At 44.4% G+C, this 15,943-nt stretch overlaps 1 protein-coding gene across 5 annotated transcripts in view; it reads left to right on the forward strand.

The window, feature by feature from the left end:
* C7H3orf20 (chromosome 7 C3orf20 homolog) overlaps nucleotides 1-15,943 on the forward strand; it is a 90,421-nt gene that overhangs the window by 13,813 nt on the left and 60,665 nt on the right. For all 5 annotated transcript variants that reach the window (XR_004540190.1, XR_004540189.1, XM_033953078.1 and 2 more), the window contains 3 exons: nucleotides 5,239-5,388; nucleotides 11,944-12,064; nucleotides 13,800-13,931. Coding sequence is in view for 3 of the 5 variants with exons in the window: in XM_033953078.1 (XP_033808969.1) it covers nucleotides 5,239-5,388; nucleotides 11,944-12,064; nucleotides 13,800-13,931 (403 nt within the window). In the remaining 2 variants the exon portion in view is untranslated. The remainder of the gene's footprint in view (nucleotides 1-5,238; nucleotides 5,389-11,943; nucleotides 12,065-13,799; nucleotides 13,932-15,943) is intronic.

Below are 15,943 nucleotides of genomic sequence, written 5' to 3' on the forward strand. Positions count from 1 at the left end.
TTACAGGTTAACGTACACAATATACAAATTTGATCTTGTGACTCCCCTCCTAAAGGAAAAGCACTGGTTGCCTGTAAATCATAGACTTACATATGAAATAGCATTATAACTTTCACGAATAAAGCTCCTGCTTTCTTAGAAGGGCTTCTAATTCCTTATACTCCTACAAAATGCTTAAGATCGGAAGATAGATCTCTCCTCTTAGTCCCTTCACCAAGACTTATTTATTCAAGGAGAGACACGATCTTTTCCGTCACGGCCCCTCAAATCTGGAATTCGCTCCCAATCAATATAAGGGAAGAAAAATCGCTTAGTAAGTTTAAAAGTCTCCTGAAAAGTGGCTTTTTAAGGATGCTTTTAACTGAGGTATGAAAATCTTATATATTCAGGAAACGCTTTAAGTGAAAATTGAGCGGGCAATCTTTTCCCCTTCCTATTGTTTCACTACTTTGCCTTTTTTATTTGTTTACAAATTGTATTTAATCCTTTTTTTTACCCTTTGAGTCTGGTTGGTTAAATGTTGTATTAACTGTCTGGTTTGATTAATGTGTTTGTCTTTTTACCCCAATTTTATCAGTATTTGTAAATCGCATTGGATTATGATTTTGCGATCAAGTCAAATTTTTAATTAAACTTGAAACTTGAACAGAACATAAGAATTGCCGCTGCTGGGTCAGACCAGTGGTCCATTATGTCCAGCAGTCTGCTCACGCGGTGGTCCTCCGGTCAAAGACCAGCACCCAACTGAGACTAGCCCTACCTGCGTACGTCCATGTTCAGCAGGAACTTATCTAGCTTTGCCTTGAATCCCTGGAGGGTGTTTTCCCCTATGACAGACTCCGGAAGAACTTTCCAGCTCTCCACCAATCTCTGGGTGAAGAAGAACTTCCTTACGTTTTTATGGAATCTATCCCCTTTCGACTTTAGAGAGTGCCCTCTCGTTCTCCCTACCTTGGAGAGGGTGAACAACCTGTCCCTGTCTACTATCGTATTTTCACGCATATAACGCGCGCGTTATACAAGATTTTACAAACCGCGCATAACCATGCGCGTTATATGCGTGAGCGCGCTATACAGTTGTTTTCTGTCTTGCTGGCGCCCTCCTCCATCTTCCTGCAGCGTTCGCTGAAAGCCGCAGCAGCGGCTTCCATGCGCCTCCTGCGGCTGGGAAGCGTTCCCTCTGACGTCATGACGTCAGAGGAACACTTCTGGGTCAGCCGCAAGAGGCACATAGGATCCGCTGCCCGCGGATTTCAGCGAACGATGCAGGAAGATGGAGGAGGGCGCCGGCAAGACAGAAAACACCGCATCACAATAGAATAGGCATTACAATAGAAAACCTGGGACACAAAATTGCTTCATTGGTAATTTCCCTGCTGGCGGCATTTGCTGATAGTTAAAATAGCTCAGCTAATATTTCTTGTGAAGTCATTTTGCATACGAAGCAACAGTTAGATAACTAGGACTTAAACGCTGGCATGGATTATGAAAGTTCAATGAGGAGCATGCGCGGTATACGCGTGGGCGCGCTATACCAAAATTTTCTTACATAAATTCCTTGTTCCCGTGCGCTATACCCGTGTGCGTGTTGTACACGTGTGCGCATTATATGCGTGAAAATACGGTAAGTCTATCCCCTTCAGTACCTTGAATGTTACCATAGTTACAGTACAAGTTTTTATCCTAACTCGACATATACTAAGGATCTAATTCCAATATACATAATATATAATTTACAGTTCAAGATGCTTCAGTACAAGTTTTATCCTAATGTGACATATACCGAGGATCTAGTACCAGTATACATTTCTTTTGATCCATCGGTCGTGGCGGGAGAGTTAGGTGAAGAGGCATGTTTTAATTACTTTCCTAAAGTTGATGAATCCTTCAAGGGATCTGATCTGCGGGGGCAGTCGATTCCAGTGGCTTGGTATGAAGTGGGAGTAAGAAAGTCATTGGGCAGTTTGCAGTTGAAGGGCACGACCAAGGTGCGTTTTGAGGCGTATTTCATCTTCGGAGCGGTGGGACCTGTTGGCACACCCTAATGTGTTCTTGTAACACAACGGCATAGCTGATGCAGTTTTGAGATCTTTTCCTCGTTTAGAAAAAAAATCAACATAAGAACATAAGAAGTTGCCTCTACTGGGTCAGACCAGAGGTCCATCGCGCCCAGCAGTCCGCACCCGCGGCGGCCCATCAGGTCCATGACCTGTCAAGTGGTCCCCCTGCCTCATCCTATAACCTATCACTACTCATTGGACACACTAGTGTTCATTTTTTGTGATTCTTGGTATGATTATTTGAACACGGTCGCTCTCTTCTATTTTGTAGTTTAAACTGTATAATCCAACAGCAATGCATGCAGATCGATTTTATTTTATTTTTTTTACTGCATCAAGATTTACAAAGGCTAGGGAATACTCAATAACGTTACAGAGTAATACTTTTAAAACCATAGGAAGAAATATTTTTTCATGCAGACAATAGTTAAGCTCTGGAATGCGTTGCCAGAGGATGTGATAAGAGCAGTTAATGTAGCTGGAGGAAAAGTCCATTGTCTGCTGTTGAGACAGACATGGGGGGAGCTACTGCTTGCCCTGGATAGGCAGCATGGAATGCTGCAACTATTTGGGGGTTTTGTCATGTACTTGTGACTTGGATTGGCCTCCATGAAGACGGGATACTTACTGGTCTGACCCAGTAAGGCTATTCTTCTGTTCTTATAAGCAGTATGAGATCAGGGAGAGTCCTGTTCTGGCTAATGCATGGAATACTGTTGAATTATACAGTTTGATATACTGGTGTATACACAAACATAAAAAGGCAGAGAACGACCATATGTCCTATCTAGTCTGAAGGATGTAAATTAAAGAACTAAGGCCAGTATTGGACAGACCTTCATGGTCTATGTTTCATATATGGTGATTCGGTGTAGGATGGGCTGGGGTGGGCATCAATGAGAACTCCATTAATATGGAACAGGAGGATGTTACTGGCCAGGCTTTTTGTTGGATGTCCTGCAAACAACAGGATGGTTGGATAGGCTGAAGCAGGGATCTCAAAGTCCTTCCTTGAGGGCCGCAATCCAGTTGGGTTTTCAGGATTTCCCCAATGAATATGCATTGAAAGCAGTGCATGCACATAGATCTCATGCATATTCATTGGGGAAATCCTGAAAACCCGACTGGATTGCGGCCCTCAAGGAAGGACTTTGAGACCCCTGGGCTGGAATGATCTTGGACGGCAACTTCAGCACTTAGAACCTAGGACAATACCAGACTTTACAGTCTACAGCCCAGAAATATCAAAGAAGAGACAAGTTTAATCTAATTGTGTATTTTTCAATGGGTGTAACTTATGGGCAGACTGGATGGACTGTTCAGGTCTTTATCTGCCGTCATTTACTATGTTACTATCCATGCCATCTACTATCTCTTCCTTAGAGATCCAATGTACTTATCCTAGGCTTTCTTGAATACAGATACATTTTTCATCTCCACCAGGCCATTCTGCAGCATTTGTAATTAGCATGGGTCAAGAATTTGGTCAAGAGAATACCACTCTGAGGTCACAGATAGACAAACAGATGGTTATGACCTTCCTATACAGCATTTGTTTTGTTAAAAAAAAGAAAAATGTTACTATAGATGATCCTTCAGAGTCTCTTGCATTTTCTCTTCCAAAATACTGCACGTGTCCATATAATTGTTCTTGTTCTTACAATACCAAGGACAGAAGTTACATTATTATTGTGTCCTCAGTAACATATGACAAATGATAATTATGTGAAAATGTGCTTCTCTGTGCAATAACTCTAACCCTCATAGTAACTGTTCAGTTTTCCAAAAATGTCATAAAAGTTTTTTTTTGTTTTTCTGTGAGGATCTTAAAGTTTCTTCTCCTCCTTTTGACTTTAAGCTTAATGGAAATCTATTGATGTTGGGTTACAGTGCCTCAAAGCCTTTCTTCTCAGCAATCTGACAATTTTTCCCCCTGTTCTTAGATCTCAATTTTGCCCAGCCGTTCCAGCAACAGTCCTTGGCCAGGGACTCCCTCCAAAATATGGCACTGTGGGTCATGAGTGTGACTGGCATTGGACTATCTTCTCCAAATTAGAATGTGGCGTTAAGCCTAGTCAGGAGTGATTGATGTTGAGCAATGACTTGGACTGTCTTCTCTCAAACACAGTGTGACATGTAGACCCTGAGCCTGGCCATTAGGCATTCATGTTGAGCAATGACTTTGAAATCTTCCCCCATTCCCCAAGGACTGTGACTATCCCAGCTCCTGTCCAGCCCAGGGTTCTGGCCTAGGAAATGGACTCTGGTCCTCTGTAGGAGAGTGTGCAGTAGAGAATGACACGGGGACAAATTTTTCCCCGTCTCTACAGGAACTCAATTTCCCCGTCCCGTCACCATGAGTTTAGTCGCTGTCCCTGTCCCATTCCTGTAAGCTCTGCCTTAACCGCACAAGCCTCGGACATTTATGATTTCAAAGTGTTTGAGGCTTGTGCAGATGAGGACGGAGCTTAGGCATTGGTGGAATGAGGCATTATGACATCACAATCTGAGCTCTAGAATGTTGCTACTTATGGTTTTAAAGTGTTTGAGGCTTGTGCAGATGAAGACGGAGCTTAGGCATTGGTGGAATGAGGCATTATGACATCACAATCTGAGCTCTAGAATGTTGCTATTTATGGTTTTAAAGTGTTTGAGGCTTGTGCAGATGAGGACGGAGCTTAGGCATTGGTGGAATGAGGCATTATGACATCACAATCTGAGCTCTAGAATGTTGCTACTTATGGTTTTAAAGTGTTTGAGGCTTGTGCAGATGAGGACCGAGCTGAGGCATTGGTGGAATGAGGCATTATGACATCACAATCTGAGCTCTAGAATGTTGCTACTTATGGTTTTAAAGTTTTTGAGGCTTGTGCAGATGAGAGCTTAGGCATTGGTGGAATGAGGCATTATGACATCACAATCTGAGCTCTAGAATGTTGCTACTTATGGTTTTAAAGTGTTTGAGGTTTGTGCAGATGAGGACGGAGCTTGCAGGAATGGGGCGGTGAATCGTGGCAGGTGCGACCTTCCTTCACTCCTGCCCTTGCAGAGCCACTGATTGGCTGCCACGACTGGCAGGAGAGATTTGAGAGCCAAAGATCTAGACTGCATTAGGTAAAAAAGCCAGCTTTTGCTGATAACGGGGGATAGCAAAAAATCTCCTTGACTCTGTTTGCAGTTATCCTTCTGGGCACCTCGCAGTATGCCAGAGTCATTCAGGCCTGCCCTGCGGTGGCATCTACAGCAACATTTACAGCAACACTTTGCCTCAGTCTATGCTGGCTAGCTTCACACCTTTTGGACTCGGCAGCGTCTCCCTCCCTGACAGGTAATCTAGACTCTCCACCGTGGCAGAGCAAGAGTGAATGGCGTCCCTTCCCCACCCTCTTCTCTGCCCCGCCTCAATCCCAACCCCCCTGCCACGTGCGCCCCCCATTCTCTTCCCCCGTACCTTTTTAATTTTCCAGGCGCGAGCAACCTCACAAACTTGCTGCCTGCGTCGTGTCGGCTATCCCTCTGACATCACTTCCTAGGTGCGGGGCCCGGGAGTGATGTCGGAGAGAGGCGACACTGATGCGGGCAGCAAGTTCGTAACGCTGCTCACACAGGGAAAAATTAAAGAGGTACAAGGGAAGGTAAAGGGCGCACGTGTGTGGCAGGGGGTGGTCAGAAAGGAGAGGGGGGGGCGGGGGCATTCCTAATTACAAAAAAACTGATCAAGAACTTGGCTCTTTGAGCAGACATTGGAACTAGCATGCAACTCTCTCTGTGATAGACTTTTAATATCATACGATCCTCCCAGAACTTTAAGGTCCACCCCGCAACATACCCTCAACGTCCCCTCACTTAAAATAATTGGCACTCGTCGTGCTACCATTTTTTCGGTCACTGCTCCCTTAATCTGGGACTCTCTCCCACTTTATATTAGAGCAGAACAAAGCTTGGATAAATTCAATAGCAGTTTAAAATGTTTTCTTTTTAAAGATGCCTACGATTGAGTGTTCTATTCCTTTACTCTTTTATTCCTGAAACCAATCCCTACCTTTTCATATCCCATTGTTTTATCCTTTTGCGTTTTCTTTACTTATAAATTGTAGTTCTCCCATTTTTTTTCCCTCTTGTTTCCAATTGCCCTATCCCAATCAAGTCTGTCTGTTGTACAAAGATCTTGTCTATTATCTGTTTGTTCCCCCATTTTATATTTATAGCTTTTTTGTTGTTGTTGTTGTTTGAAATAATTTTTATTAGGCAGAAAACATGAACAGACAGTTCAAAAACCAGTACTAACAGTCGAAGGTAATGAAGATACAAAACTGAGCAAGGAGAAATACAGAGGCCACAGCCAAACACTCCCCCTGCCAAGGTAAAAAAATTCCCCCAGCAAAGGAGAGTACAAAACAGAAGACAATATGAAACAACTGTTCAAGTTTTCCGTTTACCCCCCAAACAACCCAAACACCCACACCCACGTAAACCCCTAACCATCCAGCCCCACCCCCCTCCCGCTTGAGTGATTGGAAGAAAGTAGGGAAATCATTACAAAGATTGCACCCCACCAGGGTTGCCTCCCACACTGACTGGTAGAGCCACTTCAAATGCAATGATAAGCATTTAATCAAAATTTTAATAAACTATGAAACTGTATTTACCCTGGAAGAAGTGCTGTGAGCCTGTTACCTACAACCTTTTGCCTGTCCTTCCCTCTCTTCTATTTCACCTTTTTCGCCTTCATTAATCTTTCTTTTCTTCTGTTTTGTAAACCACTTAGCAGAATATGTATACACTTCCCCCTCCGTATTCACGGTGATAGGGGAATAACAAGACAGCGAATACAGAAAAAAAACGCAAATAACTTTTCATAGGTTATTCACCGTTTTCTGTTAAAAACCCTAGAGAATATAGTAAAACGGCGAATAACCTGTTCCTGTGAAGAAAGTGTAGTGATTTTTCTCTGTACAATGCTAGGAGCAGCGATTTTTCTCTGTGCAAAGCTGGGAGCAGCGATGTTCTCTGATGTAATTTTGGGGGGGCGGAGCCTGCAAATGAAAAACTGCGAATAACCAAAACCACAGTTGATGAAACTACGAATACAGAGGGGGAAGTGTATATTGCAATCGGCAGTGTATCAAGCCTTGGAAATAATATTCGAAGCACATCTGTGATGCAGAAGACATTGGGATGGGAGTTACACTAAAAGCAAGATAAGAATGACATTACTTGACGGCAGCATGGAGCTAGGCCGGTGGCACTGCTTTTCTCTATTGGCTTTTACATCGAGCCGCGTTTTGAGTTAATTTGCACTCAAAAACAAGCACGTCCATCACATAGAATAGAATCAATCTAGTTTCAGCGTTGTTACAATTACCCATACGTGGCTTAAAGAACTTTAAATAAATAACCCTCAGATTTAATTTTGGGTTGGTTTGGCAGTTTTATAACTTCAATTATAATGTGCCATGAAAAACATTTGCTCCGTTTAGTGTGCCAGAGCTTAAAAAAAAAAAAAAAAAAGTTTGAAGAGACACTGTTGTAGCAGAACGCAGCCAGTGAATTGAGAACTTAAGATATGTGCAGTGCAAGCAGCTCTTGCTTTTGCTGGTGTTATGCTTGAGAAGCTGTCACCCAGCCAAGCAGGCAACTGTTAAAGGCTGCTGCTTCCAGGACTCTGCTCGATTGCTGAGTCAGGAGAAGGAAAGAGAGGAACTCACAAAGTATTAGAAATCCAAGTTTTATTTAAAAATTTGTTTATCCGCTTATTGAATTTCTAAGCGGAGTACATATAATTAAAAAAAAGGGGATTACATAAAATATAACTGAACAGACATGCTGAGACAAAAGTGTGTGGGGGGGGGGGGGTGAGGGGAGAACTACATCAAATTATAGGATAGCAAACAGTAATGGTTAACACATAAGGACAGGGAATGTTTCAGGTAAAGGACGTTTGGACTGAGAATGAAACGGGTGAAGAACGTGCCTATTTGTGGCAGAGCCAGCGGGACTTTAAACATGCCTGAAGGTCAGCTCTAGTGATCCCATGAACAGCTGACAGCTGCCTGACGACAGGAAAGCAAATTTTGGAAACGATCAGGGTAGGTTATATGCAAATGCAGTTCCTTTATCGACTGAAGCCATTATTACCAGCATCTGATTTTCGTAGTGTGGTACAAGCTTTAATACTGAGTAGAATGGATTATTGTAACTCACTGTATCTAGGAGTTGCTAAAGGGAAATTGAAGGCACTGCAGATACTGATCAATTCAGCTGCTAGACTGTTCACTGGGGTTCCTAGGAGCTCACATATTTCTCCTACATTAAAACAATTACCGTATTTTCACACATATAATGCGCGCGTTATACACGATTTTACAAACCGAGTATAACCATGCGCGTTATATTCGTGAGCGCGTTGTACAAATTTTTTTTTACATAGTTCCCCCCCCGACGTCAGATTCACCGCGCAGGACCGCTCGCACCCCCACCCCGAAGGACCGCTCGCACCCGCACCCCCACCCCGAAGGACCGATCGCACCCCCACATCCTCCCACCCCCCCTCCCCATCATGGAGAAGCTGCCTACCATTGTCCTGCTGCTTCCTCTGCCTGCGGTCCCGCCCTTTCTCTGACATCAGAGAAAGGGCGGGAGCGCCGGAAGAGGAAGCAGCGCAGACGCAGGGCTCAGAGAAGGGGCGGGACTGCCGGCAGAGGAAGCAGCAGGACAACGGTAGGCAGCTTCTCCATGATGGGGGGGGAGGAGGCTGTGGGGGTGCACGCAGTCCTTCGGGGTGGGGGTGCGAGCGGTCCTGCGGGGGGGGTGAATCGGACGTCGGGGGGGCATCAGGCTTTCAGGGTGGGAATAGGACTTCAAGGGGGGACAGGACTTCAAGGGGGAGAGGAGAGTCGGGGCGGGGAGAGGAGAGTCGGGGCGGCGAGAGGAGAGTCGAGTTGGGGCAGCCAGAGGAGAGTCGGGGCGGGCGAAAGGAGAGTTGGGCGGCAACGGGAGAGTCGGGGCGGCATGCGCGGTATACGGGTGTGCGCGCTATATAAAAATGTCTTTACATAAATTACAGTTTCCCGCGCGCTATACCCGTGTGCGCATTTTACGCGGGTGCGCGGTATATGAGTGAAAATACGGTACACTGGCTGCCTATTCAGCAACGAGTACATTTTAAGATCATGGCGATCATCCATCAGATATTGTACCATATTGCTCCAAGGGTACTGCAAGAGTTGTTTGAAAATGTACCGACCTAGAAGAAATCTTAAGGTCAGAAAACACTATGAAATTGAGTTTAGAGGGGAAGATGCCTATTAACTCATGTTAGAATGGGAACATCAATGATGTCAGTGGCGGGTGTTGAACTTTGGAACGCTCTGCCAGGCATACTGCGATTTTTCTGTTGGAAAGATCAATTTTAAGAAAATGTTGAAAACGTAGCTTTTTGTTAACGCTTTCCTATGAAAATGTTGCTACTTCTGGTTTTCCTGTAAGATTCAGTGCCAATGAATATCTGGAGTTTAACCTTTTTACAGTTTTAATGCTGAATGTTTAGTTGAAGAAGGACACGGTGCTGCTCGAGAGGGTCCAGAGAAGAGCGACTAAGAAGGTTAAAGGGCTGGAGGAGTTGCCGTACAGTGAGAAATTAGAGAAACTGGGCCTCTTCTCCCTTGAAAAGAGGAGACTGAGAGGGGACATGATCGAAACATTCAAGGTACTGAAGGGAATAGATTTAGTAGATAAAGACAGGTTGTTCACCCTCTCCAAGGTGGAGAGAACGAGAGGGCACTCTCTAAAGTTATAGGGGATAGATTCCGTACAAACGTAGGGAAGTTCTTCTTTACCCAGAGAGTGGTAGAAAACTGGAACGCTCTTCCGGAGGCTGTTATAGGGGAAAACACCCTCCAGGGATTCAAGACAAAGTTAGACAAGTTCCTATTGAACCAGAACGTACGCAGGTAAGGCTAGACTCAGTTAGGACACTGGTCTTTGACCTAAGGCAGTGGTCTCAAACTCAAACCCTTTGCAGGCCCACATTTTGGATTTGGCAGTACTTGGAGGGCCGCAGAAAAAAATAGTTAATGTCTTATTAAAGAAATGACAATTTTGCATGAAGTAAAACTCTTTATAGTTTATAAATCTTTCCTTTTGGCTAAGTTTTAAAAATAATATTGTAATTTATAGCTAAAGAGATATGATCAAGAAACTGTTTTATTTTACTTTTGTGATTATGATAAACATACCGAGGGCCTCAAAATAGTACCTGGCGGGCCGCATGTGGCTCCCGGGCCGCGAGTTTGAGACCACTGACCTAAGGGCTGCCGCATGAGCAGACTGCTGGGCACGATGGACCACTGGTCTGACCCAGCAGCGGCAATTCTTATGTTCTTACTAGTCTTTAAGCCCGTTACATTAACGGGTGCTAGAACATATGTGTGTGTGTCTGTCTTTATTTCTTTCTCTCTCTCTCCTTAGCCGCTTTTTTTATTTCTGCCTTTCTTTTTCCTTGGCTGTCCATCACCACCCCTTGCCTGCCTGGCCCAGCAAACCCCTCACCCAAAAGCAGCCCCCTTTCCCTCTCCCCTTGTTGAGCCATGGCTGCCTGCTCTGTGATCCCCTGCCCATGATTGCTGTGTACCCCCAGCACACCTACCCCCAAAGCAGCCCCTTTCCCTCTCCCCTTGTTGAGCCATGGCTGCCTGCTCTGTGATCCCTTGCCCATGACTGCTATGTGCCCCCAGCACACCCCTACCCCCAAAGCAGCCCCTTTCCCTCTCCCCCTGCTTGCCTGCCATGCCTGCCTGCTCCCTGTGCATCAGCATCAGCATTTCCCTCCCCCTCACCTGTTCCTTCGTAGCAGCATGGAGATAAAACGGCTCCCTTAGTTCTTTGCTGGATTTTTTTTTAAGTTTAAAGATGCCTACGCGGCTCCTCTCGCGATCCTGCCTGCGTCGGAAGCCTTCTCTGACACAGGCCGGGATCGTGAGAGGAGCCACGGTGGCAGTTTTAAACTTAAAAAAAAAAATCCGGCGAAGAACTAAGGGAGCCGTTGTCAAAGCCGCCGCCGCCGCGGCTCCTCTCATGAGCTGCACTTATATTATGTCGGAAGATGAGAGAGGAGCCGCGGCGGCGGCAGATTTGAAATGGAAATAATTTATGCGGCCAGCCGGCTCCCTCGAAACCCTCCTCCCCCCCCCCCTTTCCCTTCCCACGGTCCGTCTGGCTGCGGTGCGGCCTGTGGAGGCAATCAGGTGGTGACGTATTAGCGCGCATGCGCACTCCTTCGGCCACAGACCTACAGCGCACGGAACACGCAAATAGAAGTGCGCATGCGCGGCTAGCTCTTTATTATATTAGATGATAAGATGTCTGTCCATTGTTTGTTCATATCCATGCTGTATATAAATTTTTAAATAATTAATGGTCCATTTCATATTTCCTTATGCACTTTATAAGTCCTGAAAAAAGCAGTGTATGATGCTCAGTAGAGAATTCATGGTGAAACTGGTGCCAGTTTTTCTCCTTTCCTAGTTTATTCTTGGAATAGTACTAATCATTTCTATAGCGCAGTGCTGTACATCGAAACATAGAGACAGTCCCTGCTCAGAAGAACTTACAATCTAGTCAAGGCAGTCAAACTGGACAGGTTGGAGAATTACAGAGGGAGTAGTAAGATTCCATGCGGAATCTCCAGAGAGTGGCAAGATTCCATGTGGAATCTCCAAATCATTTCTATGGCGCTACTAGATATACGCAACACTGTACATCAAAACATAGAAGAGACGGTCTCCGCTCAGAAGAGCTTACAATCTAGTCAATACTCTTCTGAACGTCTTCTACAATATAAAGTCATTGTTTAAACAGAGATTCACCTTTCTTTTGTTGACAGCAACATTATAGTACTGATGTTTAACCAAAAAGGAGGGATGACAATGGATAGGGAAGGAGAGGTAACAAAGGAATGGAGATGGCCCCCGACAGGAAGGCTTAATGAGCCCGTGATCGTGCAGGTAATTAGCATTTCTCTTTCCCACACTTTTAGTTTGGATCTGGTTTTTTTTTTTTTCAAAAACATTTTCTCTGTTTCAAATTATTTAAATTTCTCCAGAATTCTACTGTTCAACGGCTCCCCCTTCTGCTTCTATTCCTTTCTCTCCTCTCTTCTACCTTCCAAAGTATTTAGATCAATGCTGTCTTGTTAAAATGTTTATTTTATTTTTATTTTTCCTCTAACTCTACTTTTCACTTCTCTATTACCCTCCAGGTACTTTAGTTAGATTGTGAGCCTTCGGGACAGTAAGGGAATTTTTCAAGTACCTTTCTTATTTCTAATCTTAATGTATATTTTCTGTAAACCGCTTAGAACCTAACGGATGTAGCGGTATATAAGAAATAAATTACATTACATTACATTACATATTAACAACAGGGTCAATGAAGGGATTAAGTGACTTGCCCAGGGTCACAAGGAGCAGCGAGGGATTTGAACCCACAGGTTGTGCTAAGGCTGTAGCTCTAACCACTGCGCCCCACACTGCCAGTCAGTGGTGATTTTCAGTCCATTAACTAGTTAAGTAAGCAGATAAAATTAGGACAGCGAAAAAGCTGTCCTAATTTTATCCTCCAAGCTAACTAAGCACAAGTCTGAATATTGCCTGATGTCCAATTACGGTGACGGGACTAAATCACGTGAGACAACGGTGCGCCGACAACTGAGCGCAAGGTTGATGGCGCGCCGAAGAAAAGCACTATTTTAAAGGGCTCCGACGGGGTGTGGGGGGGGAACCCCCCCCATTTTACTTAACAGACATTGCGCTGGTGTTGTGGGGGGTTTGGGGGGTTGTAACCCCCCACATTATACTTAAAACTGAACTTTTTCCCTAAAAAACAGGCAAAAAGTTCGGTTTCAAGTATAATGAGGGGGGTTACAACCCCCCAAACCCCCCACAACGCCAGTGCGATGTCTGTTAAGTAAAATGGGGGGGTTCCCAACCAACACCCCCCGTCGGAACCCTTTAAAATAGTGCTTTTCTTCGGCGCGCCGTCAACCTTGCGCTCAGTTGTCTGCGCGCCGTTGTCTCGCGCGATTTTGTCTATGAACCTCCAATTACGGTTTACTGATCATATTTGGATATTCAATGACAGAGTCTATATATGGCCTGGCATTGAGTATCCAGTGTTAATTCAGTCCTCGGCTTATAAATTGTTGACTGCAATGGGCGGAACATTGGGCCCTAAATTAATTACCCTCCCCTTTTACTAAACCATAGCGTGGTTTTTAGCGCCAGTTGCAGTGGTAACAGCTCTGATGCTCATAGACTTCCTAAGAGTGTCAGAGCTGTTACCACCGTGGCCAGTGCTAAAAAACGCGCTACGGTTTTGTTAAAAAAAAAAAAAAAGGGGGGGTTAGTTAAGAACATAGAAACTTTAAGAATAGCCATACTGGGTAGACCAATGGTCCATCCAGCCAAGTTTCTTGTTTCCAACAGAGACCGATCCATGTCACAAGCACCTGACAGAAACCCAGATAATAGCAACATTCCAGAACTCTAAAGAGTAGCAAGATTCCAGAATCCCAGAGAATAGCAACATTCCATGCTACCAATCCCAGGGCAAGAAGTGGCTTCCACCATGTCTGCCTCCAAAGCAAACTGGATTTTTCACAAAGTGACACTTTTCTCAGGCTTTTGTGCATCTTTCCCTAAGTTTCCTTCTTCCAGTGAATGTGTCCCCTGTCTGTTGCAGGTTAATGAATACATGACAGTGAGAATTGCAGGGCAGTTTGCCATCAGCCTAATCTTTAAATTCCAACAAGAGAGCATACGGTTATCTGTCTCATCACTACAAGGCGTGGTACCCCAGCCGTCAGAAGAACTGGTAGGGGTTATTTCTCTTAAAAGTGCCTCAGACTGGTATACATTTGTACAGAGACTGAGAAAAGCTTCCATAAAGTCTTTGTAGTTACTTTTTCCCTCCTATCAGTTATACATTCATTTTTTTTTCCACATTTCTCTCTGTTTCTAAAATAATCTTCTCTGTTGTCTATCACTGAGATTAGGGGGACACTGCAGTACCAGTGTTACAAAAATGATAACACAAATCGTGAGCTGAGAAGTTTAGGCAGAAATGTTTCCAAGGAGGGTGGGAGGCAAAGTAATTTTTTGCTTTATCCAATAGAATACTTGAGTGGAGGAGAATTGTAGCAGTTACAGGCAGCAGTGAGTGGCCACGAAATCTGGGGTGGGAGTGGGGCGCAAATGTCATATCTTGCCCTTCCTCCTTATACCCATGTATGTGTTGTCTGCCGACTGTGTCACTGGTGCAAGAGGGTTGCTTTGTCTCCGTCCCCACAGTAACTCAATTTTCCCGTCCCATCCCCGTGAGTTTTGTCGCTGTTCCTGTCCCTGCCCCATTCCTGTAAGCTCTGCCTTAACCGTACAAGCCTCGAACACTTATGATTTTCAAGTGGTTGAGGCTTGTGCAGGTGAGGATGGAGCTTAGGCATTGGTGGAATGAGGCCTTATGACATCACAATCTGAGCTCTAGAATGTTGCTACTTATGGTTTTAAAGTGTTTGAGGCTTGTGCAGATGAGGATGGAGCTTAGGCATTGGTGGAATGAGGCATTATGACATCACAATATCGCTACTTATGAGCTTAAAGTGTTTGAGTTTTGTGCAGATGAGGACGGAGCTTAGGCATTGGTGGAATGAGGCCTTATGACATCACAATCTGAGCTCTAGAATGTTGCTACTTATGGTTTTAAAGTGTTTGAGGCTTGTGCAGATGAGGATGGAGCTTAGGCATTGGTGTAATGAGGCATTATGACATCACAATATTGCTACTTATGAGTTTAAAGTGTTTGAGTTTGGGGAAAAGAGGACGGAGCTTAGGCATTGGTGGAATGAGGCCTTATGACATCACAATCTGAGCTCTAGAATATTGCTACTTATGGTTTTAAAGTGTTTGAGGCTTGTGCAGATGAGGACGGAGCTTAGGCTTTAGTGGAATGAGGCATTATGACATCACAATCTAAGCTCTAGAATGTTGCTACTTATGATTTTAAAGCATTTGAGGCTTGTGCAGAAAAGGACTGAGCTTGCAGGAATGGGGCAGGGACAGGAAAAGAACTTGTGGGGACAGAAAAATGAGTTCCCGCGGGGAGGGGGAAAAATTTGTCCCCGTGTCATTCTTTACTTTCTACCGTCTTTGAAGCGGGGATAAACTCTCAGACGTTCCAGTGGGAAGGGTAGAACTATGGAGGATATGAAAGGGATGTATATAAACTGAGAAGTTAGCTGATGCCATTTTTATGTTGGATGCAATGGGTGAGGGGGGATTAATGCTCTATCCTGCCCCTGTTTGGCTCTTATTGAAAAGGGTAAGCAATAGTTTGGGGGGACTCGGTGGCTACTAGGAAGAGATTGTTGTGGTACTGTGTTGGGATAAAAATAAACGAACCACAGTGGAGATACGAAATGTTGTTGGTGTGCAATTTTGTTCTTCAATCATAAAAATCTGTGCGGTGGCTTGTCATGCATGTGTTTCAGCCAATGTGGCCTGCCTCAAGAGCCTGCGACATACATAACATATAGAATGACACACAAATTATTAAACGTATACAATGATAATAAAACAATCAAATGCCATACGTATACACGTCTGCCTAGATAATTTATATGCTAAAAAATGTGTATTAAAAAGCATCAAATGCCTTTGTTGGGGCCATTGAAATACGCCATTTTTTTTGTGTTGAGAGTGGGGGCTGGAGAATCATGTTGAAAATCCTGTCCCTGGGGTGAATGAGAAATAAATCTGGCCATGACTTTGATAATGAGTTATTGCCATTGAATTACATTCTAAAGCAGGGACTGGTATTAGCCAGTATTA

This window comes from Geotrypetes seraphini, chromosome 7 (assembly GCF_902459505.1).
Source record: "Geotrypetes seraphini chromosome 7, aGeoSer1.1, whole genome shotgun sequence".
NCBI classification, from domain to species: Eukaryota; Metazoa; Chordata; class Amphibia; order Gymnophiona; family Dermophiidae; genus Geotrypetes; species Geotrypetes seraphini.